This window comes from Callospermophilus lateralis, chromosome 8, assembly GCF_048772815.1.
Source record: "Callospermophilus lateralis isolate mCalLat2 chromosome 8, mCalLat2.hap1, whole genome shotgun sequence".
NCBI classification, from domain to species: Eukaryota; Metazoa; Chordata; class Mammalia; order Rodentia; family Sciuridae; genus Callospermophilus; species Callospermophilus lateralis.
Genome location: NC_135312.1, coordinates 16,604,512 through 16,631,272, shown reverse-complemented (window position 1 = coordinate 16,631,272; position 26,761 = coordinate 16,604,512). Strand labels below are relative to the sequence as shown.

At 43.4% G+C, this 26,761-nt stretch overlaps 1 protein-coding gene and 1 non-coding gene across 2 annotated transcripts in view; one reads left to right on the top strand and one right to left on the bottom strand.

The window, feature by feature from the left end:
* Positions 1-420: 420 nt before the first annotated feature.
* The window catches only part of Adgra3 (adhesion G protein-coupled receptor A3), a 107,581-nt gene continuing 81,240 nt past the window's right edge, over positions 421-26,761 (top strand). The window contains exon 1 of the mRNA XM_076864257.2: positions 421-665. Coding sequence (XP_076720372.2) covers positions 421-665 — 245 coding nt within the window. The remainder of the gene's footprint in view (positions 666-26,761) is intronic.
* LOC143406643 (U2 spliceosomal RNA) lies at positions 9,444-9,626 on the bottom strand. The gene has a single exon (XR_013092276.1). It is a non-coding gene; the product is annotated as a U2 spliceosomal RNA (small nuclear RNA).

Here is a 26,761-nt window from a genome sequence, read left to right as displayed (position 1 = left end):
TTCCAGGCGCGCTCCGGGTCTGGTCTGGCCCCCGGGCCCGCAGCGCGCCTCCTCCGCGAGCGGCGGGCAGCGGTGGGCGAGCCCAGGGCAGGAGCGGCGTCGGCGGAGGGGCGGGGGCGGGGCGGGGAGGAGCCGCCGCGGGCCGGGGGAGGCGGCAGGGAGGGGGCGGCGCTCCTGCCGGGCCGTAGAGCGGCGCTGGGACCCGGCGGTCGTGACCCTGCGGCTCCCCCGAGGCCGAGCGCGGCCGCAGCGGACAAAGGAGCATGTCGGCGCCGCGGAGGGCCAGTCCTGCGGCCACCACGAGGCTCCGGGCGCCGCCGGGCCCGCACCGCGCCCCTGTCCGCCCTCGCCCAGGAGCCGCCCGCTAGGCCAGTGCGCCGCCGCTCGGCCTCAGGCCCCGGCCCGCGCGCGGCCCGCAGCATGGAGCCGCCCGGGCGCCCGCGGGGCCGCGCGCGGCCGCCGCTGCTGCTGCTGCCGCTCGCGCTGCTCGCAGTGCTAGGAGGCGGCGGCGGCGCCGCGGCGCTGCCCCCGGGCTGCAAGCACGACGGGCGGCCCCGAGGGACAGGCAGGGCGGCGGGCGCCGCCGAGGGCAAGGTAGTGTGTAGCAGCCTGGAGCTCGCGCAGGTCCTGCCCCCGGACACGCTGCCCAACCGCACAGTCACCCTGTGAGTAGCCTGCGGGCCCCCGGGTCCTCTTCCTCCCTCTCTCTTGTCTCCCGGCTTCTCGCTGCTTAACTTTGGAGAAGGGTCCTGCCGGCATCCACGCGCCTTTGTGTGAATGGAGCTGCAGGCAGCGGGTGGTGCCGGGGGAAGGCTACTTGGCGTGGGTGCAGATTGGGGCAAGGCGAGGCACTCTGCCTCCGAGCCGCCTCCCGGGCTCTGCTAGTTTGCAAAGTAAAGTTTTCGGGCTCCGGGGCGCTGCGCTTGTGTGGCTGCGCCTTGCCACGTGAGGATGCAAGTAAACATGCAGTCGGCTCATTCATCCTGGTTTTGGACTTCTAGAAAACAGCGCTGGCTTACAATCTGCCTCCATGCAGATTAAGTTACATCTAGGTAGTTGAGTTTGCAGAATACAAGAACTTTGAACGCCCTTGTGTACTCCCCAGACCCAGAGACTTCCCTTGCCCTTTGCTGCTGTAGTTTTCTTGCAGTTAAAGAGCACCTTTTGAGGTAGACTTGTGATTAAGGGCTGCAAACATGCACCCACTTTCCAGTCCCATTTTCATGTCTGTGAGAAATCATCTTGAAAAGCCAAGAACTGCAGAATTAAAACTGCTTTGTGGAGCCCTCCAACTCCACTGTGATTTTCGGATTGAGTTGCCACCTGGAAGGAAAAATTTTGGTAACTCACTTTGTGTTAGGATTCAAGGTCCAGGTTTTTGAAGGCATAGTTCTGCCAGTTCTAGCTGAATCGTTGGCTCCAGTGACTCCAGACTGTGTTTTCTGAATGATAAATTGGTTTGGAAAAGTTTAAGTCTAAGTGTTTCTAATGGATATTTTGTCAGACTGAAATATGAGTCCCTTGGCTCCGTTTTCCTCTATGTTGTTTTGGTTGGTTTCCTAAAAAAGAAGGCTTCCACTAAAAACATGAAGGCAAAGGCCACAGCATCTTCTATGAAAAAACCCAAAATATGTTTTTAAATTTAACCCAAATTCCTCAGCAGGATATACAGGTATACCAGGGTAGGCTGTGACACCGTGGAAAAAAACTGTGTGCAGTTTTTTTGGGCAAAAAGATAGGTAAAACAGTTTTTTTGTTTGTTTGTTTGACTCCTCTACCAAAACTTTGCCATTTGGTGGTGGCAGCAGTTGTGTTTATTTACTACTTGGCTAGATGCTTTGAAGTGGAAATTTTGGGTATGGGATCTTAATTACATTTTGAATCTACTGGAGAAAACCCCAGTGTTTGAGAAGTCCCTTGTTACTCTGCAAAAATTAGTCACCAAGCAATGACGTTGTAAACATTTAGGTTCTGGGTCAGTGAGTGGTGCTTAAGTTGATTCATGTTTGGGTCCGGTTTTTCTGAAATGTCAACGATACCAGCTGGATTTGATCAACTTCTTCTAAATTGTTGATTTTGCTTTGCAGGAAAAAAGTAGGTGATATTGTAGAAAATCACTTTTGGCCATATTAATCACTAAATTATTTTACTAAAATATTCAGGAGTTGAAATGCCATTTTTATCCAACTTTTTTTTTTTTTTGGTACCTGAAAGCCCTTTGGATGAAAGTAAAGTTAACAAAATTTATTTTTGTGAGTGGGAAGAAGTAATTTATTTAAGGGTCAGTTTAAACTGATGTTTTGGGTAAAGTGTGTTAAGGTATTTGAGACCTGGTAGAAGGTTTTAGGGGCCAGTTCCCTTATTTTATTAGGCAAGGAGTCAACTGTGGAATAGTGGTGATTTGGTATCTGGATCCATGTCCCAGATTCTTGCCCTGCAGTTCAGATATGTTCTCATCTTTCCCTTTTGCTTTTCATCTTAGTTCAACGCAGTTTTGATTGGGAGGCTCCTTGGTAGAAGCTGGCATGTTAAGCTTTGGAGAGAGCGAGAGCGAGAGCGAGAGCGAGAGCGAGAGCGAGAGCGAGAGAGAGAGAGAGAGAGAGAGAGAGAGAGAGTTTTCTTAGGCTGCTGCAAATTACTTTATACTTGGTGGCTTGAAATAACACATTTATTTTCCCCACAAATCTGGAGTCCAGAGTCCAAAATCAAGGTGTCATCTGGGCCTACTCACTCTGAAGAAGTTAGGGAAGGATCCTTCCTTATATCTTCTAATGTTCTTGAGTTTGTGGCAGCCGGCTCCAGTCTCTTTGTGTCTCAGATTCTCTTCACTCATAAGATCAGCAGTCACTGAATTTAGGTCAACTCTGAAGTCCAAGATGATGTCCTCTCAAGACCCTTTTCTTACTTGTACCTACAAAGTCCCTATTTCCAAATAACGTCACACTGAAGGTATTGGGGTTAGGACTTGGACATGTCTTTTGGGGAGACACTGTGCAACTCAGGAGAGAAAGGAGAACATGATTGTGCTGGGAATATAGCTCCTCACATTCTCAGTACCCTAGGTTTGATCCCCAGCACAAAGAAAGGAAGCATGATCTTTGTTCTACAGGAACTTGCAGGTATTTGGAGAGGAAAATTCACGAATAAATCTCAGAACAGCATGGTACTGCTCTATTATTGGGGTGCAGAAGCAAAAAGAACCCAGGGAAAGGATAATGGTACTTCTTGGAGTATAGTTGGTGAGATTGAGGATCGAAGGATCATGGGCCAATTCTGGAAAAACGAGAAAGATAACTGAAGAACATAGCTAGGGGACCAGAACTGGAAGTGAGCAAGTTGGAGTGAGGAGACCCCAGCATGCTCAGGCTTGCCGAGGACAGTGTGCAGGTACATGCTGTACGGTTGCTGCTGTTAGAATGTCAAGGGCAGAGGGATGGCCAGAGCAGAGGCTGTAGGGGCCAGTGTATGGGTGGACCGGCTCCTGGGTTTGAGTTAATCCCTTAGGTTTGGTCAGGGGTTTTCAGTGAGTTATGATGTGGCTGCAGAGAGGGAGATCAATTAATTGGCAATTGGCAGGGGTTGGAAGAGGGCCAGATTGGATCAATTTTTTTTTTTTTTTAAAGTAATGAAAATAAGACTTTTTGTGTTTGGTTGGTGAAGTGGGCTTGTCATAGACTTTTAACTGTCTCTGTGAACCACACTCCTTTCTACCTCCTTAGCCCTGTTTACCAAGAAAAGTCTGGCAGAAATCCTTGGCTGGACCATGTTTGTTCTCCTCTCTCATGTAAACTTGTATTGAAGGATTAAATTATTTTTTTTTTCAATAAAAATTTACCTGAATTTAATGTTTTTGCAAGAAATACAAATTATTTATGACATTCCTGTTTTATGGGAAATGTTGCTTAATATTTTCAGTTTAAAAATTTCTGAGGAGTTCATTGACAGAAAATCTTACGAATTTTGTCCTGCTTTTCTAACTGTGTCTTTGTCATTGCTACCTGGTGATTCTAGACAACAAGAATTATTAAAAAAAAAAAAAATGTGGTTTTTCAAGAAGCTTAAGGGTGAAGAAGTCTACGTTATTTTTATTTTTTTGGTACTAAGGATTGAACCCAAGAGGTGCTTAGTCACGAAGTCATATCCTCAGCCCTTTTAAAAATATTTTATTTAGAGACAGGATTTCACTAAGTTGCTGAGGCTGGCTTTGAACTCAGAATCCTCCTGCCTCAGCCTCCTATGCCCCTGTGCCCGCTGAAGTCCAGGTTTTTCTGACTGTTTGACAGTGCAGGAGTTTTAGTTTTTGCTCTGTAAAATATTAGTTTGGTTTGCTGTCAGAAAACTGCTCATTGTTTGTACTTCTCCATCATGGCCAGTACCAAGAACAAGAAAAGGAATGGCTGGTATTGTTCAGAAACCTAAACCTCCTTGTGGAGAAAGGATTTACACAATAGGAAGCAGACATTTAGGGACCAATTAAAGACTGTGTGTAATTAAGGAGTAAATCCTGCACTGCAGACTGGCTCAGTGTTCTAGAAGGCCTGAAGGGGGAGAGCTCTGTGTGGCTCTGGAGTCCTCCGAGTTCTGGGAGAAGTGAGGAGTTGAGCCTGGCCTGCAGGAAGGGAAAGACTGGATGGGGGACAGAAGGCCTGCTGGGTCCTGCAGGCCTGGGGGTGGCCCAGTCAGAGTGGAGAGGCAGCTTGGGATCATTGACCTGTACATGGTATTGCAGACACTGGCCTGGTGGGGGTCAGTTGGGGGAGAGAGAGGGCAGATCAGAAGGAAGAGGAGGGACCCACGGCAAAATCTGGACCGCAGAGGAGGCTGGAAAGGACACCCAGAAGGAGCAGTTGCTGAAGCTGGGGAGCAAGGGGAGAATCTGGCTATTGAAGCCAGAAGAAGAAGATGTTTGAAGCCAGGAGCTGTTAAGAGGTAGGTGCCTAGAGACAGGTGGAGAAAGAACAGGAAATAGACCCCTGGCCTTAACAGCTGGATGCGTGGGCCTCTCTGAGAGCAGTGTCAGTGTGTGCAGGTGGAAGAAGCCAGGGTGGGTGGCTTGAGGGTCACAGGGGCTGGCGCTGGTGGAAACAGCATGCGGATGAGGGAGGGGTTTGGTGTGAGGGACCCAGAAGGAGCACTGTGGAGGGAAGGTTTGAGTTTCTTGGGGAGCATGAGAGCCCCTCTAAATGGTGTTGGGGATGATTTCCAAGAGAGGGAGAAATGGTGATGGGAGAAGAGAGAGGCTGGAGCTAGAGCACGGGATTGGCTCAGAGGAGATGGCCAGCACAGCCATTTTCTCCAGCCCCGTTCAGCCTAGAGATGCGATTCCTTGCGGGTAGCCAGATTGCTGCTTTGCCAGGTGAGTGTAATCCGGGAGAGATTTCAGTGAGTAGATCAGCAACCTGCTGTGACCTGAAAACTCTACCAGGGAGCTGCTGGATCGTGGGTGAAGGTGTTGTCATTGAATTCAAGGTCCTACATACCTTGATTTCCAATACTTAGCACACATTTTTTTTTTCCCCCCATGGCTGTCTGCTGAAGTGGTGTTCTGTGCCAAGGGTTTGGGGATAAAATATAAAGGCATAATGCTTTCATCCAAGGAGTAGCCTCAGAACAAATTCTCTGCTTAACCAAAGTGTGTTTCTCATTGTCCCCTGAGTGGAGTTCATCCTTGGCTTCCTGTGTGCCTTGGCTAAGACTCACCTGTGCCTGATAATCCTTGCTCTGGTGCTTCCTGATCCAGCTCAGCTGCCATGAACTAGACTCTTCACTAAGTGCCCTGGCATGTTGATCCCTTTGTTCTCTGAAGTTGGGTAGCTTTTAATCTCCAAGCTCTTTTCTTCTTCTTCTTCTTCTTCTTCTTTTTTTTGTTTGTGTGTGCGCGCGCGCACACGTGCGTGCCTGCGCAGTACTGGGAATTGAACCCTAGGTCTCAAGCAGCCAAGTATGCATGCTACGGCCAGTCTGTACCCCCTTCTATCTCTTGTGCCACTTTGCATAATGCTGGATGCTGCTCTCATAATACACATCCCTTGAAGGGAAGGACTCTGAGATATGCCTAGTGCATGGAGTAGGGGGATCCACGGTTGTTCTATATGGGCAAGAGAACATGAGATACAGTGGATGGTGGAAAATCAGGAAAAGTGGGGGATGGAAGAGTTTGCAAATTCAGATTTTTACCCTTCTATAGCATATGAGAACATTTGTTTATTACTTAGCTGTGCAGTCCCTGATTAGCTCAGTCTACAATTACATTTGACCTAGTTGATCTTATAAAATTGTGTTGGTAGTGGCCTGAATTTCTACCAGGGATGTTGCTTCGAAATATTGCTGAATTTGGGCCCAACTTAGGCCTCTGGTCCTTGAATGTAAGTCTTATGTTTTAATGATGTGACAAGGTTTTGCTGGGTCCTGTTGCTTCTTGCCTGCTTGGAGTCCTCCAGCATCAGGAGTATGGGAGAGAAGTTGGTGGGTTTGGCAGTATGCCACGTGTAGACACAAACAACAGGAAAGCTTGGAGAGGTTTGCCCAGTGCCATTCCAGCTTCTGTTCCTAGGAGCCCATAAAGATGATTTAGAAAACAGTCAAAAGAAAGAAGTAAAAACTCTTGCAAGGAACTTAGAAAATGGCCCTGGATGGTTTCTAATCAGAATCTTAGTGACTTTTTTTTTTTTCATTCAGCTGCTTCTCAGGAAGCAGTTGTTTTCTGCCTTGTCTTGACCCTATGGGTCAATCTTCAGCCCAGAGAGTATAACTAATTCATTATTGTGTTAACTTCTTTCTCTATGTATACAGACAAAAATGAGCATACAGAGTTCTTTAAGTCTTACGTAGCTTGTTATTCAGTTTTCACAGAGATTCAGAAGCTGAAGGTGGAAACTTGCTCCATAAGTTTTTAACTGATTGCCTGGCTGAATTTATTTTATAACTTAATATAATTTTAATGCTCTATGTATGTTTTAGTTTACCTGTATGTTCAAGTACAGACCGTTTTAGTCCAAAGAGGGACCTTTGAAAAGTAAGCAGTTTTTCCCAAGGTTGGGATTTTTTTTTTCTTCTTCACTAAATAAACTTAGTTAACTGCTGGTTAGGGTTGACTGAGGTGCCTCCCACAGGGCTCTCATCTTTCTTGGCTGTTTTTTAAAATTAATTAATTAATTGTTTTTGCAGTGCTGGGGATTGAATCCAGTCCTTGAACATCCTAGGCAAGCACTGTGCCACTGAGCCACAGCCCCAGATCCTGGGAAACATTTTTATGCCCCCTAAGAACAGGTGTGAGCTTGAGACTGAGTGATGGATCTTTTTGTTGCATGGTACTCCTTGCTTTCTCTCTCATGTCCATTTCTTGGGCATAAATCCTTTCTCCAACCTAAAAATATCCTGGGCCTTCAGAGATTTTCAGTTCTGTCATTTATGCAGGTCTTTCTGAGAATTTTCTTGTCATGGCACAACATACATAGACATCGAGGATGTTGTCAAGGATGCTCCAGAGCTCCCTGTTCCAGGCCTGAATCCATCCCAGCCGCAGAGTTAAAGGGAACAGTTATCTTCACCTTCCTGGTGTGAGAATTTGCTGTTGAGAATTTTGTTTGACTCACCAGGGAGCTTTGAATTTCAGATACTGGACCACACACCCCATGTACTGATGGGCTTGTTCAGGCATGGGGCCTGGAGGTTGGTGGTTTTCAGAGTCCCGTAACGTCGGTGGTTCTGTGTCTTCTACGTCAAGAACCTTTTATTAGTACCCCAGCCATCTGAAGGGTTAACCGTAGTCAACCAGCTGTCAACCTTTGCAACAAAAGAAGATCCAAGGAAGAACAGAGAAACAAATTTGAGGGCATCTGCCTCCAGGGGAAGGCAGGGCTGTTCCAAGTGGAGCAGAGATGTGTGAAACCAAGGGAGGTTTCTAGGACAGTGGCGGAGAGCTGCTGAACAGGACCTTGTTCTTAGGAGTCAAGAGGATGTTGGGACAGTGCCATGATGTGCTAGAAGTTGGACTCAGTATCAGCTGTGGGCCAGGACAATAGGGTTTTAGATTTAGAGATATGTTATGGATTTAAATACACAAACGTGAAAGGGTCTGAATACTCCAAGCAAGCATTTGTCCAACTGGTATCTGAAGGCTCCCCCCCCCCCCCCACTGTGTTTTTGGTTGGGGTGGGTGGGCAACAAAAATATACAGCCCCTGTTCAATGTCCCTTTAATCCTTTCTTTTAGATTTAAAATAAGAGCTTTGTTTCCTGGCAATTTCCCATGCATTCCAGAGGCAATTTCCCTCTGGAAATCTTAGGGGAAAAAAATTTACTGGTATTATCAGAGGAAAAAAAAAATCCTTGTTATGGTTTACATTCTGATCATAAGCAAAGTTTAATATAATTTAACAGATCTACAGAAGGGTCATTTATTTGGCCACCTCTAATTTCTAGTAGGTTTTTTTTTTTTTTTTTTTTAAATACTCCTGAGGTTTTTAGAGAGATAAGTCATCATCTGATAATCCATTTGTAGCATAATTTTCTTGCTTTGTTTGGGCTGGGACTGAAGGAGGCCAGACGGTAGACTTCCTTGTGGTGGTGGTGACTCTCTGTAGAATTACATAGTCCACACAATGAAGGCAAACTTGTCCATCGCCCTTGTGATCTGCAGTTCAGAATTGTAATCAAGCCCCTGTGTGATTCTGCCTGATCACAGCACCACCAAGTCGTGAAACAGCTCTGGGCAGGATTGCCAGCTCTGCATGGAAGTGCCTTCCCACTTGTTGAATCCTACTTGCAGATCAAGATGTCTCTCCACCGAGGAGTAAACAGGAATCCTTCCGAGGCTGGGGAGAAGCGACGGATCCCTGAGGTTCCTGAGGATTTAGATCCCTCAGTCTAAACCCTCCTTGGAGTTAACTGAGGGAAACCGGGCAGCCTCAGGTGTAGCTGAAATGCAGGTTCTTTAACAGTGTTGTTAAAATTTTCTTTAAGTGTGCTTGAATCCGTGCTTAATTAAATTGATTCCTTTCCAATCAAGATAAGACTTAAAAAGCATTCTTTATTTGATTGTGCAACTTTTCCTGACTCTTCTCATAAAAAAGGTGAAGAGAAATTGACTGCTGGTGCATTTATCTCCAGGGCAGTGTTTAAGACAAATGTCCTTTCATTAGATTCACCTTTTCCCCCCTTTTAAAAACCTTTCTTTTATTTTAAAGGAGCCCAAGAGTCAACTCCTCTTTTATGGCCAACCCCCTGTTAGAATTCTGAAATCTTCCCAATGTAAACAGGGAATTTGCAGGCTACTCAGCGGGCACTGCCAGCTTGGCCTTGGCATTCCTTCCAGCCCCGTCCTGCCTGGTGTCTGCTGCTCTGTGGCAGCTCTCTTCCTTTTTGGAATGATTTATTTCCAGTCCCTGCACTCTTACCAGATTGTGTTCTCTTTCTTTCCCTTTTTTTTTTTTTAGTCCCCCGAGGGGGTGCACCGTTCCTGGAGGTACTGCAATACCAGGTGGAGTGGACGGAGCAAGCTCCTATTCCATCTCCCTGCTCCCAAAATCCATTTACTCTATTGTCCCCGGATAGAGGACTTAGCAGATATTAAACTGATAAGAACAGATACTAAACTTGATCTTAGCCAAAAGGCCGAGAAGCAATAGATGTGGTCAGGTTACCTCTGTATCTGTAGCATCTAGCATGTGAGCACTTGGCCATCTTCTTTTTTTTTTTTTTTTTTTAAAGAGAGAGTGGGGGAGAGAGAGAGAGAGAGAGAGAGAGAGAGAGAGAGAGAGAGAGAGAGAATTTTTTAATATTTATTTTTTAGTTCTCGGCGGACACTACATCTCCGTTTGTATGTGGTGCTGAGGATCGAACCCGGGCCGCACACACACCAGGCGAGCGCGCTACCGCTTGAGCCACATCCCCAGCCCCTTGGCCATCTTCTTACGGAGCATTCCCATTTTCCCCACGACTCTTGTTCTCAGGTAGGCCCAGGAAGCCCGAGACTCTTCAGAGCAGAATACCCAGCATCCAAGTTCAGAGCTTAACCTCTGACTCTTCACCTGATAGGGAAAAGTGTTTCTCTTTTACCCCAATTCTTTTTTTGTTTCTTGATAACATTTCCCTACTACCTTTTAAGAAAGAATACCTTATCTATCATCTCTTCTTTAAACTTACCTAGTTTGGGATGCTTTTCCTTAGCAGATATACCTATGTCCTTTTCTCCTCTGTTAAAAAAAAAAAAAACAAAAAAACTCCCCTCTCCAAAATGCTTACCCTTGGTGCCATGATGAGTGACACTCTTGTTCCTCCACAGTCATGTTCTCCTTCGAATCCACCACCTTCTTCGGTCCCTGTCACTTCATTTTGTCCACTGCAGTCTCATTTCTGCCCTGGGCTCTTGTTGAAATCCGCTTGGAGAAGAACCTTTTTCTGCGAGCACTTCATGTTTCTTCTTATTCTGGTCCTTTTGCTCGGTGACCACATCTGTTATCACTTTCACTGATGGAATCTTGACAACTGTGTTTACTGTTGAAGCTGTTCATCCTCCGTGGTGCAGCTGGGCAGCTCTCAGGAGGAACAGGCTAGCGTGGCTGCGTGGTTTCCCTGCCAGGCCAGACCAGGAAAGGTAGTAGCACTCCTGAGGAAAGTGGGGATCATGCTTTTTGAGGTGAGGTTCTTGGGAATGAGAAATAGAGATTGCCTGCTTGAGATAAAGAATCCTAGGTAACTGTTCTAGTGGGATTTGATTTTTCAGGGTCCTTTGTTGGCAGGAAAAAAATTAAGACATTTGAATTCTTTTCTCAGGGATAAAGTTGAAAAACTTGTCCATCAGCTTAGCTGAAAGCAACCACAAGACTAAAAGCAATCTCAGGACTGAGATTGTGACTGTAAGAACTTTATAAGACTTTTTCTTTTATTTGCTTGATTTTTTTTTTTTTTTAAGCTGTGTAATATTTTCAGTTCTTTATGTTAGTGTCTTCATCTTTTACCATTTTGGTGGGAACTGTGGTGTGGGCAGCAGGCATGAGAGGGGAAGTAGGGAGACCTTCAGAAGCAATATTCGTAGGTCTGGCTGAGAGGAGGATGATAGCTGTAACTTGGGAAGGAAGGTGTGGGGGGTCCCCAGGACTGTCCGCAGAGGAGTATGGGCTCCCTTCCTGGCTGGAAGGTGAGCATATCGGGGCTCACTCGGGTTCTTGCTTGCTATGCATCACTGTAATGTTTTAACTAGTCTAAAAATGATGTAAGCCTAAATGGTTCTGATTTGTTCTGACTCAGAGTTTATTTTCCAGTCATGCATTTAATTTGCAGTTGGGATGTTGCAGGAGAGTAAGAGTAAAGCTCCTGGCTCTCTCCTTGCTGTTTTCTTCCAGGACAAGTGAAAGAATACTTCTGTGTTGTTGTACTATTTTCTGTATTTCAGAAAGCACTCTCCTTATCCTTCTGATGGAATTGGTTTGAGGGACCTGCTGGTTCTGTTTTCTAGTCTAAGGCCATCCACCTTACTCAGGTAACCAATTCAAACGCCAATCTCTCCAGGAAACATTCTCGGGGACCCAGAAGAATTAACGTTTACCAGCTATCTGGGCATCCTTAGTCAGTCAAGTTGACATCAAACTCATCATCTGAAAAAGGCTTAAAAACTCTCCCCCCCCCCCCCCCCAATGCTGGTTGGACTTTCTCTTGAAGCTGGTTTGGTGATTACCTTGAACTATCATGACTAGAGAGACCCAAGGTGTCTGCAGAACTCTTTGACCTTCAGAACTTTAACAGCATTAACTGATTTCTAAGTTATAATTACAATTAAGGTTGGATATTCATCGCATGCTATGTGCCGTGCTAAATGCTTCACGTGCAATGTCTCTGTGGTTAAAACAGCTTTCTGTGGTTGTTATTGTCCATGTTTTACAGGTGTGCTGGCAGAAGCTCGGACAGGTAAATTGGTTTTCTCAAGTTACAGGGTTTGTGGGTTGCAGGGTCCTGGCTTCTGGCCCAGGACTGTGACTCTGAACCTAAAGTCACTAACAAATGCTCTCTTGGGCAGCAGACTTGGGCCTAAGTCTTTTTACAGCAGTTGGTACTGAAGACAGGTTACGTTGAACCATTTCTTTGGAGGTGGCTGACTGATGGGGAAACCGTAATGGAGAATTTCCACCTACTCCACATGAAGTGCGAGAAGCTACTGAAGGAAAGAACTTTAGTATCTATTTTGCTCTCATCCAGTGGTTGTGGAAATGACCCGAGGCGGTCAGACTTATGTTTGTATTTGTATTGTATTGTATTTGAATTACGTTTGCAGTTGTATTGGTTATTACTCAATCAGGCCTTCTTTGCTTATCCACATTCTCGAGATTGAAAATGTTATCCTGGTGTCATAAATGACTCTATGTCAGACATAGCTGCTGTGCTATGATGAAAGGAATCAGTGTCACGTGGGGGAGATGGCTGTGTCTTTGGTAATTCTTCACCTGAAGTAAAAACAAATTTATGGTGCTGTTGCTTTTCTTTAGGGACAGTTCAGTTTCCATGTCACTCTGCTGGGTACACAGGGTACTACCATTCCTGCCCTTTACTTAATAAAGACCACCAGAAGCAGCATGAGACTGACTGGATAAGGGGGACTCTTATTGGCTTTGCCACAGAGTAGAATGTGGGCCTCAGCTGCTGACAGCATCTCCTGCCTGCACTTTTCTGACTCACAGTGAAGTGAGGTTTTGAATTAGATTATCCTTAAGGGCTCTTTAAATGCCAGAGTTACACAAAATTTTTACCTAGCCTACAAAGCCAGGCCAAACCTAACAAGATTCCTGAGGTGTTTTTTTTAAAAAGCCAAAGACATTAATGAAGCCCCAGTATTTTTATTGAAAAGGGTTCATGCACCATTGTATTGCATTATGATGGTAAGTGCAGGGGCTGTCCCCTTGGGGAGGGCTGGGGAGGCCAAGCCTGGCCTGCCTAGTGGCTGAGCTGTGCTTGTCTTTGCTTACTGATCTTAGCAGTGCTGATTGCCCCTCACTTCCAGCCTTCATTTGCTAGGGGTAATCCCAGCATTGGGGCCTTGAGTTCTCCCTGTCGTATGCGAATTCCTTTCTTTTAAACCCAGCTTCATGAGCAGGTCCCCTGCTTGTGTGAATTTTATTTTATTTTATTTTATGTTTGATTCTGTATTTTTTTTTTAAATTTTTATTGTTGGTTGTTCGGAACATTACATAGTTCTTGACATATCAAGTTTCACACTTTGATTCAAGTGGTTTATGAACTCCCATTTTACCCCATATACAGATTGCAGAATTTCATCGGTTACACATCCACTGATTTACATATTGCCATACTAGTGTCTGTTGTATTCTGCTGCCTTTCCTATCCTCTACTATCCCCCCTTCCCTCCCCTCCCCTCCCCTCTCTCTACCCCATCTACTGTAATTCATTTCTCCCCCTTGTTTATTTTTTTCCCTTTTCCCTCACTTCTTCTTGTATGTAATTTTGTATAACCCTGAGGGTCTCCTTCCATTTCCATGCAATTTCCCTTCTCTCTCCCTTTCCCTCCCACCTCTCATCCCTGTTTAATGTTAATCTTCTTCTCATGCTCTTCCTCCCTACTGTGTTCTTAGTTACTCTCCTTATATCAAAGAAGACATTTGGCATTTGTTTTTTAGGGATTGGCTGGCTTCACTTAGCATAATCTGCTCTAATGCCATCCATTTCCCTCCAAATTCTATGATTTTGTCATTTTTTTTAATGCAGAGTAATACTCCATTGTGTATAAATGCCACATTTTTTTTTTATCCATTCATCTATTGAAGGGCATCTAGGTTGGTTCCACAGTCTTGCTATTGTGAATTGTGCTGCTATGAACATCGATGTAGCAGTGTCCCTGTAGTATGCTCTTTTTAGATCTTTAGGGAATAGACCTAGAAGAGCAATAGCTGGGTCAAATGGTGGTTCCATTCCCAGCTTTCCAAGAAATCTCCATACTGCTTTCCAAATTGGCCGCACCAGTTTGCAGTCCCACCAGCAATGTACAAGTGAACCCTTTTCCCCACATCCTCGCCAGCACTTGTTGTTGTTTGACTTCATAATGGCTGCCAATCTTACTGGAGTGAGATGGTATCTTAGGGTGGTTTTGATTTGCATTTCTCTGACTGCTAGAGATGGTGAGCATTTTTTCATGTACTTGTTGATTGATTGTATGTTCTCCTCTGAGAAGTGTCTGTTCAGGTCCTTGGCCCATTTGTTGATTGGGTTATTTGTTACCTTGTTGTCTAATTTTTTGAGTTCTTTGTATACTCTGGATATTAGGGCTCTATCTGAAGTGTGAGGAGTAAAAATTTGTTCCCAGGATGTAGGCTCCCTATTTACCTCTCTTATTGTTTTTTTTGCTGAGAAAAAACTTTTTAGTTTGAGTAAGTCCCATTTGTTGATTCTAGTTATTAACTCTTGTGCTTTGGGTGTCCTATGCTTGTGTGAATTTTAGAGCACCTAGTGAATCTGCTGGATAGCCATAAATTTGGGAAACATAAGTTTTTTTTTTTTTCCAAACATGTTGAAGATATCTACCTCCCACATTCTTTTTTCTTCTACCTTCAGACTTTCTATCCTCCTGAAGATTGTGCATCACGGGCTGTTTTTCTCACTGCTTTGCCTGAATCACTGCATGTTTATGACAGGATCCTTGGACGCCAGTGTTCTGGCTGCTTCTGTTTCACAGTGGTTCCCTGTGCTGCTCTGTACCCCTCTCGCCCTCTAGCAGGCAGGCTGGTTCCTGATCACGATCCCTTCCTGAGTTATAAAACGACATTTGAGCCGTAGTGGTCTTTACTATGGTTTCGGCAATAGCACAAGTGGGGCAGATAGATTTCTTGAATGTTCGCTCTGGTGAAGTGGGCTTAGACATGGCGGGTGCTGTGTGAGCTTATCAGGAAAGGGCCAGGGCTGAATAATGATCTGACACAGGCATGGTAGGAGGCAGTGGCTCATGGGCCATTTTTTGCCAGTTGCCTTAGAAGCCTAAGGCTCGCTTAATAAATATATTTATTGTTTCTTTGGCTTTAGAGTCTTAGGGTCATAGTGGCTCTCTGTGCGTGTCAGGGTTCTTCACTGGTTGACATAGAATTTCAGCAGCTACTTTAAAGGAGTGTCACAGACACCTGCATTTACAGAAGGTCTCGGGATATTTTACTGGTGGGATTAAATCTATAATGAGATTCTATACTGAGTGGTAAGCTTTGTAGTTGCCAAAAAATTGATTTTACCTCAGTCATAGATTGTAAAATGTGCATTTCAAGTGTATTGGTTCCCAGCATTCAGACCAGTAGCTGAAGGACGTTTGGGGGGCTGTACTGGGGAACACCTATAAATGAGTAAGGAAAGACAGGTGACGGTCCACTGGAATTTAGGCCTAGTAATAGGTGGTGCTTGCTGAGTGTGCCAGGCTCTGTAGTAAGTGTCGAGGTTGTATTGCTTTCCCTAATGGGGTTGTTGTCATGATGATCGCTGTTTCCTGCATGAGGAGGTGAGGTATTGAGGCTCCTACCTTCCCGAGGTCACCCAGACAGTGAGTGGTGTTGGAGTCAGGATTTGAGCCCAGCCCACTGAAATTCTGAGGTGCCACTTTCATATCTCAGATTCCAGTGTGACTCTGGCACAAGGGTGTGATATGTATACTTTTTTTTTTTTTTTAAATAATGTTTAGCAGCTTTTGATACTATTGTCTAAATGAACGGTGTTATTAGTGCTTGTGAAATAATGCACATTTCATTTTATCATTCTTATTTTTGGCACTGGGGATTGAACCCAGGGGGCACTTAGCCACTGAACCACATCCTCAGCCCTTTTTAAAAAAATTTTATTTTGAGACAGAGTCTCACTAAGTTGCTTAGGGCCTCACTAAGTTGCTCAGACTGGCCTTGAACTTGTGATCCTCCTGCCTCAGCCTCCTGAGTTGCTGGGATTACAGGTGTGCACCACCACACCCAGTTTATCATTCTTCATTTATGAGCTCAAATACTTCTATAAAAGAAATCCGCCACCCCCACCCCCCTTTCCGTATCAGTTGCTTGACTTCCTTGAAGTCCAGGCTGGGCAATATAAATCTCTGTTTAATTTTTATCCATTTTAAAAATAGTGAATTAGGTTTTTTTCTATAAAGCTTTCAGCTTTGGCTCATGTAAGTGCTTTATATTTAGTTAAAAATTAACACAAAAATCATCTTTGAAAATGAAACAGATTTATTTAGAATTTGGTATTTTGACTAACTTTAAACTATTCTAACAAAAAGAACTAAAATATTGTTAAACTCTGCTCTGTAGTTTATTGTAGCAATTTGTGGTTTTATTGAGCATAATACATGTAGGAGTTTTCTTTATAGAAACATTGCTAAGTTTATTCAGAAAGTTCTCAAACTTGATTGCACATAAAAACCCCTTGGTAGTTCTTGTTAAACAAATCACCAGGTCCCACCTCTCAGAAGAGATCCTAATGCTTCACCTAGCTGCCAGAGTAGTCCAGGGTGTAAAAGGATTGGAACCTCAAGCTTTGATCTGACAAGAGCCTGCAGGTATTGGGGGGGTGAGGGGAGGGAGGGGTAGGTGTGTGTGTGTGAGAGAGAGAGAGAGAGTGAGTGTGTGCCGTCAGCAGCAGAACTATCAAAACAGCACCACAAAAAATTAGAATATTTGGTAGTTTTTTTATCAAAGAGCAGAGTTGGGCTCTGTCCTCATGCTGTGAGGGACACATCAAGATACAGGTGTGGTTTGGACCAACTAACTGTAAAGGATCTTTCTGAGATAATTAGAAATTTGATTATGGTCTGGATGTGAGATGAAAATAAACCAAAATGGAAAAGTGGAAATCAGTAGCTTAAAACAGCTAGTTAACACCAGTGTCTGGGATATGAGCTCATTTTTTTTGTATACAAAATGTGTACTTGTCAATGGGGTGACAGTGTCAGGAAGGAGCTTTTTTAAGTCATTCAAATGGTCATCTCTAGGTAAGGGTAATATAATTTTCTCATTTTTTTCCCAGTCTTTTCTGATTCTTTACAGTAGACATCTGCTGCTACTGTAATAAAAAAACCATTTAAAAAGAAGACACCTTTTTCACAAGAATTATCATATTGATCATGTCTCAAAATGATAACTCCCCCAGCTATCCCTCTTTATCCCTGTTTCTTATGTTACTTTTTTCAGTGGAATTTTTCACCAGCTTACATATTCCATATTTTGTCTACTTTCTACTCACTACTACATAAACTTTTGGGGGGCTCTTATTTTATTTTATTCTTTGTTTTCCCTAGCACCTTTTTTTTTGGTACTGAGGATTGAACTCAGGGTCACTTTACCACTAAGCTACACCCCCAGCCCTTTAAAGATTAAAAAAAAAATATTCTAAGATAGTCTCATTAAGTTGCTTAGGATCTCAGTAGGCTGCTGACACTAGCCTCAAACTTGTGATCCTTCTGCCTCAGCCTCCCAAGTTGCTGGGATTACAGGTTAGTGCACCACTGCACCTGGCTCTCTGGCATATTTAATTGTATCATATAGTTGCCATGCAATAAAGCTTTGTAACTGAATATTGAATGCATGATATTCAATTTGTATGTTATTGCATACCTTTGTATATGATTTGTATACATTGAGTTCTTTGAGGAAAACCGTGGGTTGAAGTCAGATTTAAAAATCACTGTATTAGCCGAGTGTGGTGCTGCACTCTTGTCATCCCAGTGGCTTGGGAGGCTAAGGCAGGAGGGTAGCAAGTTCGAGTCCAGCCTCAGCAACTTAGTGAGGCCCTAAGCAATTTAGGAGACCCTGTCTCAAGATAGAAAATAAAGAGGGCTGGGGATGTACCTCAGTGGTAGAGTGCTACTTGTTCAATCCCGGTACTAAGAAAAAAAATCACTGTATTAAACTGAATTCTTTGTTTAAAAAAAAATAGCGAAGATGATTTGACTTTAATAAAGATGATTTAACTTTACATTAAAGTTTATTTTTGCAAGAAAAAGTGCTAGAGCTGGACTGGGAAGCACTGGGGACTGAAGATGGTTAAGAATGTCAGACCTTATCACATGTGCAGATCATATTTTTAACCAGGGAAAAGGAAGTGATATACAGAAACAGCCTGATTGGCTGTATTTGACAGTTGACTCATTTGATCATGATTTGTCTGCTTTCAGTTGCCTGATTGGCTGACACTCATTTGCTTGGTTATAAGCATATTATATACTCTTAGGTTAGATTACAGTCTGTTTGCATATCAAGCTAGGTTACAGTTTTCTATGGGCTGTATTTGAGTTAACTCAAATTGAGTTAAACTCAAGGGCTGCTTTGAGTTAGACTTTATCATCTAAGTACAGAGTCAAGTTTGAACCAAACTTAATTTAACATCTTAAAAGCTCTAGCTAGGCTTAGAGTCATGCACCTGATAAATTTCTGTTGTTAGGATTTGCCTATTTTCATTATTATTATTATTATTTTTTTAATAATGGAAGTAGGCTCAAGGAAATAAGAGGTAGCAAAAGGGGGAGATGGAGTAGCCTTTCTTCTTTAATATGGCTTTTCATACAAAGCTAATCCTGCATTCCTGCATTTTCTCCACACACACCAAATGTGTTTTCTTGGGTACTGCAGAGCTGTGAAGTCGGAAGTGCCTTGGAGGGATATGTGCATTAGGCTTTCTTAGCAAGTTTTATTTCCTCATTGAGAGCTGTACATTCTCAAGAGCAAGGGTCAACAAACTATTGCTCTGCCTGTTCTTGTACAGCCTGTGGCCAGCTAAGAATGGATTTTTACATTTGAGATTGATTTGCAGAGCGGTAACTTCAATTAGGTGAGGTTTTATCTTCCCTTCCCCTCAACAAAAAGAAATCTATTTTTCTCATTAGTTAACCGGTATGCTGTAGAAAACATGATCATGACCATGACCCTTGTTAAAACAGTAGAGTTGATCTTATGACAGGTGTCAGGACTTGGCATAAAGGAGACAGATTGGGCTCAACCCCAAATAGAACAAGGGGGCCTGATAGCTAGAGAGGTTGTGGGTGGGAGGGTCAGTGGATGGGAAGTTGCAAAGGGGCAGGGAGATTCTTGCTAAACCCAACTGGATTCTTGCTGAAGGGCAGGCAAGTGTGATCAGACATCCCCTGAGGATGTTGGGAGTGCTGATGGGGGGGTGAAGAATTTGACCAAATATGGAAGGCAATCAGGAATCAAGAGTGGGAGGATTCTAAGTTAGCAGGATTCTTGCTAAAACTAGACTCTAGGTCAAGGTTGGGACCTCCTTAAGAAGAGGGTTTTGAGGAACCCTACCTGGGTGTGTTTAAGGAGGGCATCTTCACCAAATGTTTCTGAAAATGATACTCTATTAGTATTGTATTTTGAATCTTGTCAATAAATGGTGAATGTTTGTTTTCTGTCTTGTTCTATCCATATCTCCATGTTCTAGGTCTTGCCTGTTGGCCTCCCAAGTTTGAAAGAGCAGGCCTGTCAGAAAGTTCTTGACCTTTGTTGTAGAGTTTTGAACTCCCCTTATGAATTTTAACAGCCTTGCATTTTAAACAAGAAGTTTCCGATTGATACGCGGACCTTGTGCTTCCACTCTCAGGAGAGGCTGGAAGGCTCTCTGATGGCACCTACATCAGGTTTCTTCCTGGATGTTTTCTGCTAGACCCTAGAGCATGGCCTGCCGCAGGTGCCTGTGTGGCTGTCCAGGTGTTTGGGCTGTCCATGACCAGAGAACCCATTTGCTCCATGCCTGGATTTATGAGCCACCGAATAGGGAGCTAAGTTTGGGGTAATTTGTTACATAGTAATAGAGAATGAATGCAGACCTTTGCCAGGTTATCTCCAGATAAAAGGATTTTCCTCTTCCTCGTCTGCCCTTTAAATTTCTACTTTTTTCCCCCTCAGCATAGTTCAGAAATTTTCTCCAATCTTCTCACCTGCTTTTAAACTCTGCCTTCCCTTTGTGCCAGTAACGCATGCTTCTTTGGCATCTAGTAGAACCTACCTCTTAGATTCAAGTCTAAGGTTAGTCCTGGAAGTCTGTTTCTGTACCCTGGGTGTCACTTCCAGCACGCTAGTTACCTAAGTGTGTCTGAATTAATGAGTCATTGGTGCATCCTAAAGAAAGTCAGCTGAGAAGTAAAAGACTCAAATCTCCTTAAGAACCTCAGTATGGTCCCAGTAGAAAGCTGTCCATTTGATTAAACTGCCAAATAAACTTGCTTTTATTATATTCGTAGATACTTAGTGTCTGTGTTCTGTATGCTGTATGAACACCTTGAAAAATGGTCTTCTTTTTCCCATGGAACTAATGTTCTTAAGATAAAATGAGGTATTGTTTACTAAATAACCTTTCATTTTCTTAGGCTTTTTGAAAGTTATCTAGTGTAACATTACAGAAACACTTCAGCTTTTCTTAATCAACCAAATGCTGTTTAATTTCATGTAATCTCATCGTGTTAAATGTTAAAATGGAAAAACAGGTTATTTCCTTTTATTTATGAAACTGCTCAAGGATCCAAAATAATAAGGGGGGAAAAAACAGGTGTTGATTGATTGACTGATTATGGTATTGGGGACTGAACCCAGGAACACAGTACTTCTGAGCTATAGCCCAGCCTTTATTTATTTATTTATTTATTTTGAGGCAGGGTCTCCATAAGTCATGGAGACTGGCCTCAGAATCGTGAGTTGCTGAGACTGCGGGTGTCTACTACTGCACCTGGCATGTTTGTTTATTTTTAAAATGTCAGGCCTTTGTTAAAAATGGCTGGGAAATTGAAGGGTTATTTAATGAGTGCCTTGAGGAGTTGAGGGTGGCCATATATCCAGGTGATGTCTGTTTTCCTTGGGTAATTATTAATGGCACCCCCTTTTCATCTCATGACTATAATAGTATGTTACTTGTTGGCATCTTTGGCTTGCTATCTCATTTTAAATAATTGTTCGCCCTGCAGAGTTTGAAGTTGGTGCTGGCATAGTTTAGAGCTTTGAGAAAGCAAACTAAGTTCTGTTTCTTGAGTTCTCGCCAGTTTGCCAAATCGGTAGCAGAGATTTTAAAAACCAAGTAATAAAAATACCCACAAGTGTTTATGTCTGTTTGGAAACTTTGTTATGAAATTCAGAAATTTTACTAGCATATGCCTGATGCACAACATTTTATCAGTTTGCCTGGCACATAATTAGTCCTTGGGAATTTTTCTCCAAACTGAGGAAATTTTTCTTTTTTTAAAATTTACATTCATAGGTTTGTTATACATTATTTTTTATTTTATTTTTTGGTACTGGGTATGGATCCCAGGGGCACTTACCACTAAGCTACCTCCCCAGTTGGGTTAATATTTTTTAATTTTGTTTTATTTTGAGACAGGGTCTCACTAAGTTGATGAGGCTGGCCTCAAACTTGTGATCCTCCTGCCTCAGCGTCATGAGTTGCTGGGATTACAGGTGTGTCACCACCCCAGGCTACATTACTTTTCTATTGTGGTAAAATATACATATTTGTTACCCTAACATTTGCTGAATGTGTGAATACAGGTACCATCTACCCAAAGTTTCTGTCATCCTCATCATAAAGCTCTGCTCATTAAATACTCTCTATTCTCTCTTGCCCCCAGCCCCCTGATAATCTGTCTTTTCTGCAGAGATGTCCTTTTATTTCTTTAATTATTGCCACTCTTCTTTCTCTCCCAGCCCAAGAATTTCTGTTATTTGCATATGTTCCAGGTTTCTTTATGATTTGTTCTTAGTAATTCTTTTCCTTTGCATTAAAAAGGTTAACTTTTGTTTCTCCAGAATTGTGTTAATCTTTAGTCTTCTGAGGATGATTCATCTCTGTCTGTCCTTATGTTCGTGTAGCATTTTCTTTTTCCTCTTTTGATAGTTCCATGTCATTTGAAGCCACACTCTGGATCGTGCCCTTGTTTTTCTCTGGCTTCTGGGGGTTGGGAAGCAGCCATGGTTCCCTGTGAGTCACCATGGCCCTGATCACACTTCCACTGGGTTAGACCCCTTACTGCCCTTGGCACATGGGTGCTCCAGCCCTTGGAGGCTGGAGATGCTGGTGCTGGCAAAACCCACCTGGACAGTTAAACGATGTCAGATACCCATCTAAGATTTTGAGTTAATTGTTGCAGGCTTTAGTAATTTGGGGCTGGGGTTGTGGCTCAATGGTAGAGCATTTGCCTAGCACATGAGAGGCACTGGGTTCAGTTCTCATCACCACATAAAAAAATAAAGATATGTCCATCTACAACTAAATATATTTAAATTTTGTTATATATGACAACAGAATGCATTACAATTTACACATATAGAATACAATTTTTCCTATCTTTGGTCGTACACAAAGTAGAGTCACACCGTTCGTGTCTTTATACATGTACTTAGGTAATGATGACCATCACATTCCACCATCTTTCCTACCCTATGTCCCCTCCCTTCCCCTCCGTCCACTTTTCCCCTTTACCCTATCTAGAGTTTCATTTAATCCTCCCCCCATCCCCACAGCATATTATGAATCAACATCTTTAAATCAGAGAAATCATTCAGCATTTTTTTTTGGGGGGGGATTGGCTAATTTCACTTAGTGTTATATTCTCCAGCTCCATCCATTTACCTGCAAATGCCATGATTTTATTCTCTTTAAATGCTGCATAATATTTCCATTGTGTATATATACCACATTTTCTTTATCCATTCATCTACCAAAGGGTATCTAGGTTGGTTCCACAGTTTAGCTATTGTGAATTATGGTGCAGTAAACATTGATGTGGCTGTGTCCCTGTAGTATGTTGTTTTTAAGTCCTTTGAGTATAGACCAAGGAGTCGGGTAGCTGGGTCAAATGGTGGTTCTTTCTATTCCCAATTTTCCAGGATTCTCCATACTGCTTTCCATATTGGCTACACCAGTTTGCAGGCCCCTCCAGCAATGTATGAGTGTGCCTTTCCCCCCACATCCTTGCCAATACTTATTGTTGTTTGTATTCTTAATAGCTGCCATTCTGACTGGAGTGAGATATTCTTTTTTTTTTTTTTTAAGTAATTTGTTTCTAAAATTCCATAAATGATTTTGGTGTTCAATTAGAGAACCAATATTCTGCACCAGGGGCAAGAAAATTGTAAGGGTCCAGAGAGTAAATATTTTAAGTGTATAGGACATAGTGTTTGTTGAAGTTGCATATAACTGTGTTTGTGAATGCAGCCATAAAATAATTCATAAGTGATTAACCACAACTGTGCTTATAAATAAACTTTATTTATGAAAACAGGTTGTGGACCAGAGTTTGCTGACCTCTGCTCTAAGGAAGTGAGCATGATCACTATTCCTGTTTGTAGATTCTTACGCTGAAGGTCAGAGAAGGGGCCACTTGACCGGTTATGTGGGTGCTAGCTACATCTCTGGATTCAGGTTCAGGTGACTGCTTTTACCCACCACACATCTTGCTTCCCAGGGCAGCTGACCACTCTGATTCAGCTTTTTGCAAACTGGGTTTGGCAGGTTGTTGCATTGTTATCCCTGAAGAACGTTTCTTGGATGAGTAATTTTAAGAAATATTGAACTAAGCATATTTGAGCAATGTAGGATGGTTTGATCCAGCAGGTGGTGCTTTCTGAATGTGTGTGTGTGTGTGTGTGTGTGTGTGTGTGTGTGTGTGTGGTCGCATTGCTCCTGTTTCTCCAAACTCTCTGCTCTGTGGCTCTCTTGCTGTGAAAAGGATGGTTTCTGAAGAGTGAGATGTGTGTGCGCCCTCGTCCTAATCTCTTATTGGATATCACCTGTTTTGTTAATGTCCATAATGTCTCAAAATGTTATAAGTTCGTGAACCTCAGCTGTGTAATAGCTGGGAGAGACTAGCATGAAGGAGCAGGTGCGGTTGACTTTGTGAAAGGCAGCACAGTGCCCAGGCCCTGTTGGAATGGAAATGTCTCCTGATCCATCCTGAGATTTCCTAGTTGTGATGTTGAGCAGTTGCTTAGGGGCCTGCATTTAGTGCTTCATCACACAAGTGCATAGTATTCACCAAAAGCCTTTCCTTTTTCTCCTAGAAATGCCTGGGTGATTGACAGATAGGCATCCAGTGACTGAGAGGTTAAGGACCTTATCCAGATCCTGAAGCCAGACACTGGTTGTTAAAAATCAAGTTCAGGGGGCTCAGGGTGGCAGATGCCTGCTATCCCAGCTATTCAGGAGGCTGAGGCAGTAGGATCGTAAGGTCAAAGCCAGCCTCAGAAATTTAGAGAGGCCCTGTCTCCAAAAAAAAAAAAAAGTGGGGAAGTAGCAGGGGTGCTTTGGGTATATAGCTCAGTGGTCGATTGCTTGTGTCGTCATGCAAGGTGAGGACATGGGTCAGTCCCCAGTGCCAAAAAAAGGAGAAGTTTCAAATTCAAGTGTTTTAGTTTTGTGTTTCCATCTGTGCCCTTCCTCATGGTGTTTTCATACTTAGTTATTCCTGGGGGAGGGCAGGGACTGGAAAAGTGACCCCCAATCGAGGAAAGTGGTTGGACTCTCCAGCCAGGAGCAGAACCCTATGTTCCTTCCCAGCTGGTCCCAGTGCCCTGCACCCTTTGCCTTTGTTGGGTGGAGATGGGCAGGATGGTGTCTGTGAACACTGAACACCTGGTCCTGTTTTAACAGGCACCCTTGGGATGAAAAGGGAAAGATGACTGGGTTTCTTGTTGTCATCAGGTATTTGTGAGGGGAAAGGTTTGCTTCTCTACCTAAAGGGGAAGAAATGATCCGGAAACCAAGCCTCCCCGGCCCCAGTCATTTAATATACCTAGGAGAGGAAGGAGACCTCTTATTTTAGGGAATGACCCATTTACGACCCCCTCAGTGAACATCTATTGAGCCACGTTTGTTTATTTTTTCTCCTTTCCTTCCAAAATTCTGTCGAAAATGATAGAAGAAACATAAAAATATGAACAGACCCATAACGGGGCTGAAAAATGAGAGAAGGGCTGCAGCGGCCCAGAAGCATTGGGGACGCTGTGGAATAAATAAAGCAGATGGGATCAGATTGATGGTGAAACTGGGCAGCGAAAGGCTTACAGCCCAGGAGAGACAAAAGCAGGAATAAGTATAAAAATGAATTTTCTTAACAGCATCCTGGAAGAGTCCCAAGAATCAAAACTATAGGGAGTGGCAACAGAATTGGGTAATGAGAGTGCTGGGCCAGGAGTTAATAACCTTGAAACAGCTGCTCCTTCTGCTGCCCCAGTGGCTCAGCAGGGCTGGTGGTCAAGGTTGCTTCTGCAACAAAGCCGTTTAGCGTAGTTTTAAATAAACCGGACGGTTTGCCAAGGTGGAACACGGTGGATGACTGTCACAGGAAGAACTTGTAAATCCCCCCCGTGTCTCTGGGTCTCCATCTCCAGGGTTTTGAGGATGCTGAACCTTGGCATAGAGGTTCACGAGTGCTCCGCCCGTTCACATGTGCCGAGGTCTCTGTAGCCACCAATACGGATCAGTCCAGCTCCCACATTTGTAAACAGCAGCAAACAACCAAGAAGGATTCTTAGTCATCTGAGAAGAAATCAGCAGAAGGAGGCAGTGTTAGGGGAGGTCAGTGGAAAGACAAAAATTAACAGGAAAGTTCTGATTCATCCTCTCCGATCCCAGAGAATCACAGAGCCCTGAGGCAGGAAGGGTACGTGGGAAGGCTGAGAGAGGAGGTCTTAGAAGTTAGCCATCGGATTGAAATGTTAAAAAAGCTCCGGCTGGGGGTCAGTGCCTGGGATGAGGGCAAACTGGAAACAGCTCAGGACTTAGAAAATTAGTGGTCTGGAAAATTGAGCAGAGGATTTATTTGAAAAACTCAAAGCAAAAGGATTAAGACGAGAATTATGAAGCAGAATTAAGAAATGTGGAGCCTAGATCTAAGAGACAGAGTATCAGCTGAAGAGCAGATGGAGCCGGAAAGGCAGGCTGAGGCATTCTCCGCTTCTCAGATGCCATCAGGGAGCCGGAGACCATAATTACTCTTAAGAGCTAGTTTCTCTAAAAGTGTGGATTTCTTTTTCCCACACCATGAAGTGCCACTTCTCCAGGCCCTCTGTCCACCCCCTGGCCTCTGATTTAGAGCTCTTAGGAGTCCCTTAACCATTCATGATCTGCACAGTATCATTTGAACACAAAGCCTTTTCCAATTGTGTTTTGAAAATAATTTCAAACTTACATGAAAGTTAAAAGAATGCAAACGATGGGTACAGAACCTCCTTAGTTTTTTTTTTTTATATCCAGATTTATCTGATTTTTCAGTTACTAACATTTTACCCCTTGATCAGTTGTCTTTTCTGACCTACATTGCTAAAGATTTGAAATCATTTCCAAGTATGTTGCATGCATCATAATCCTACAGGGCTTTGTTTTAAAAATGATCTTGACTTTTTATTTGCATCTTTAGTCATAATACTATAATTTCCATGGCTCTGAAGCATATTAAGGTTTTGTTTGCATTTTTTTTAACTTGGTTATTTCATGAGTGACACCCCCCCCCATTTGATTAATCACACATCATTAGTGGTTTAAGTGTTTTTCTTATAGGCAAGTTATCTGGGAACCCAAGGAGAGCACACTGCTTCAGTGATAATATTGGACCCTCCCCTCATCACCCAAGATGTTAAATTCTGAGAGACCTAACATTTCTCTGCCTTTAATTACACTGACTAGCTTACAGTATGCAATCTTCTATGACGCAGCTTTTTATTGCAATGCTGTATCATAGTGAAACCTCAATGTATACACATTAAGCCATAATTAAGGATCCAAACTTAAAATGCAGCCAGTCTGTG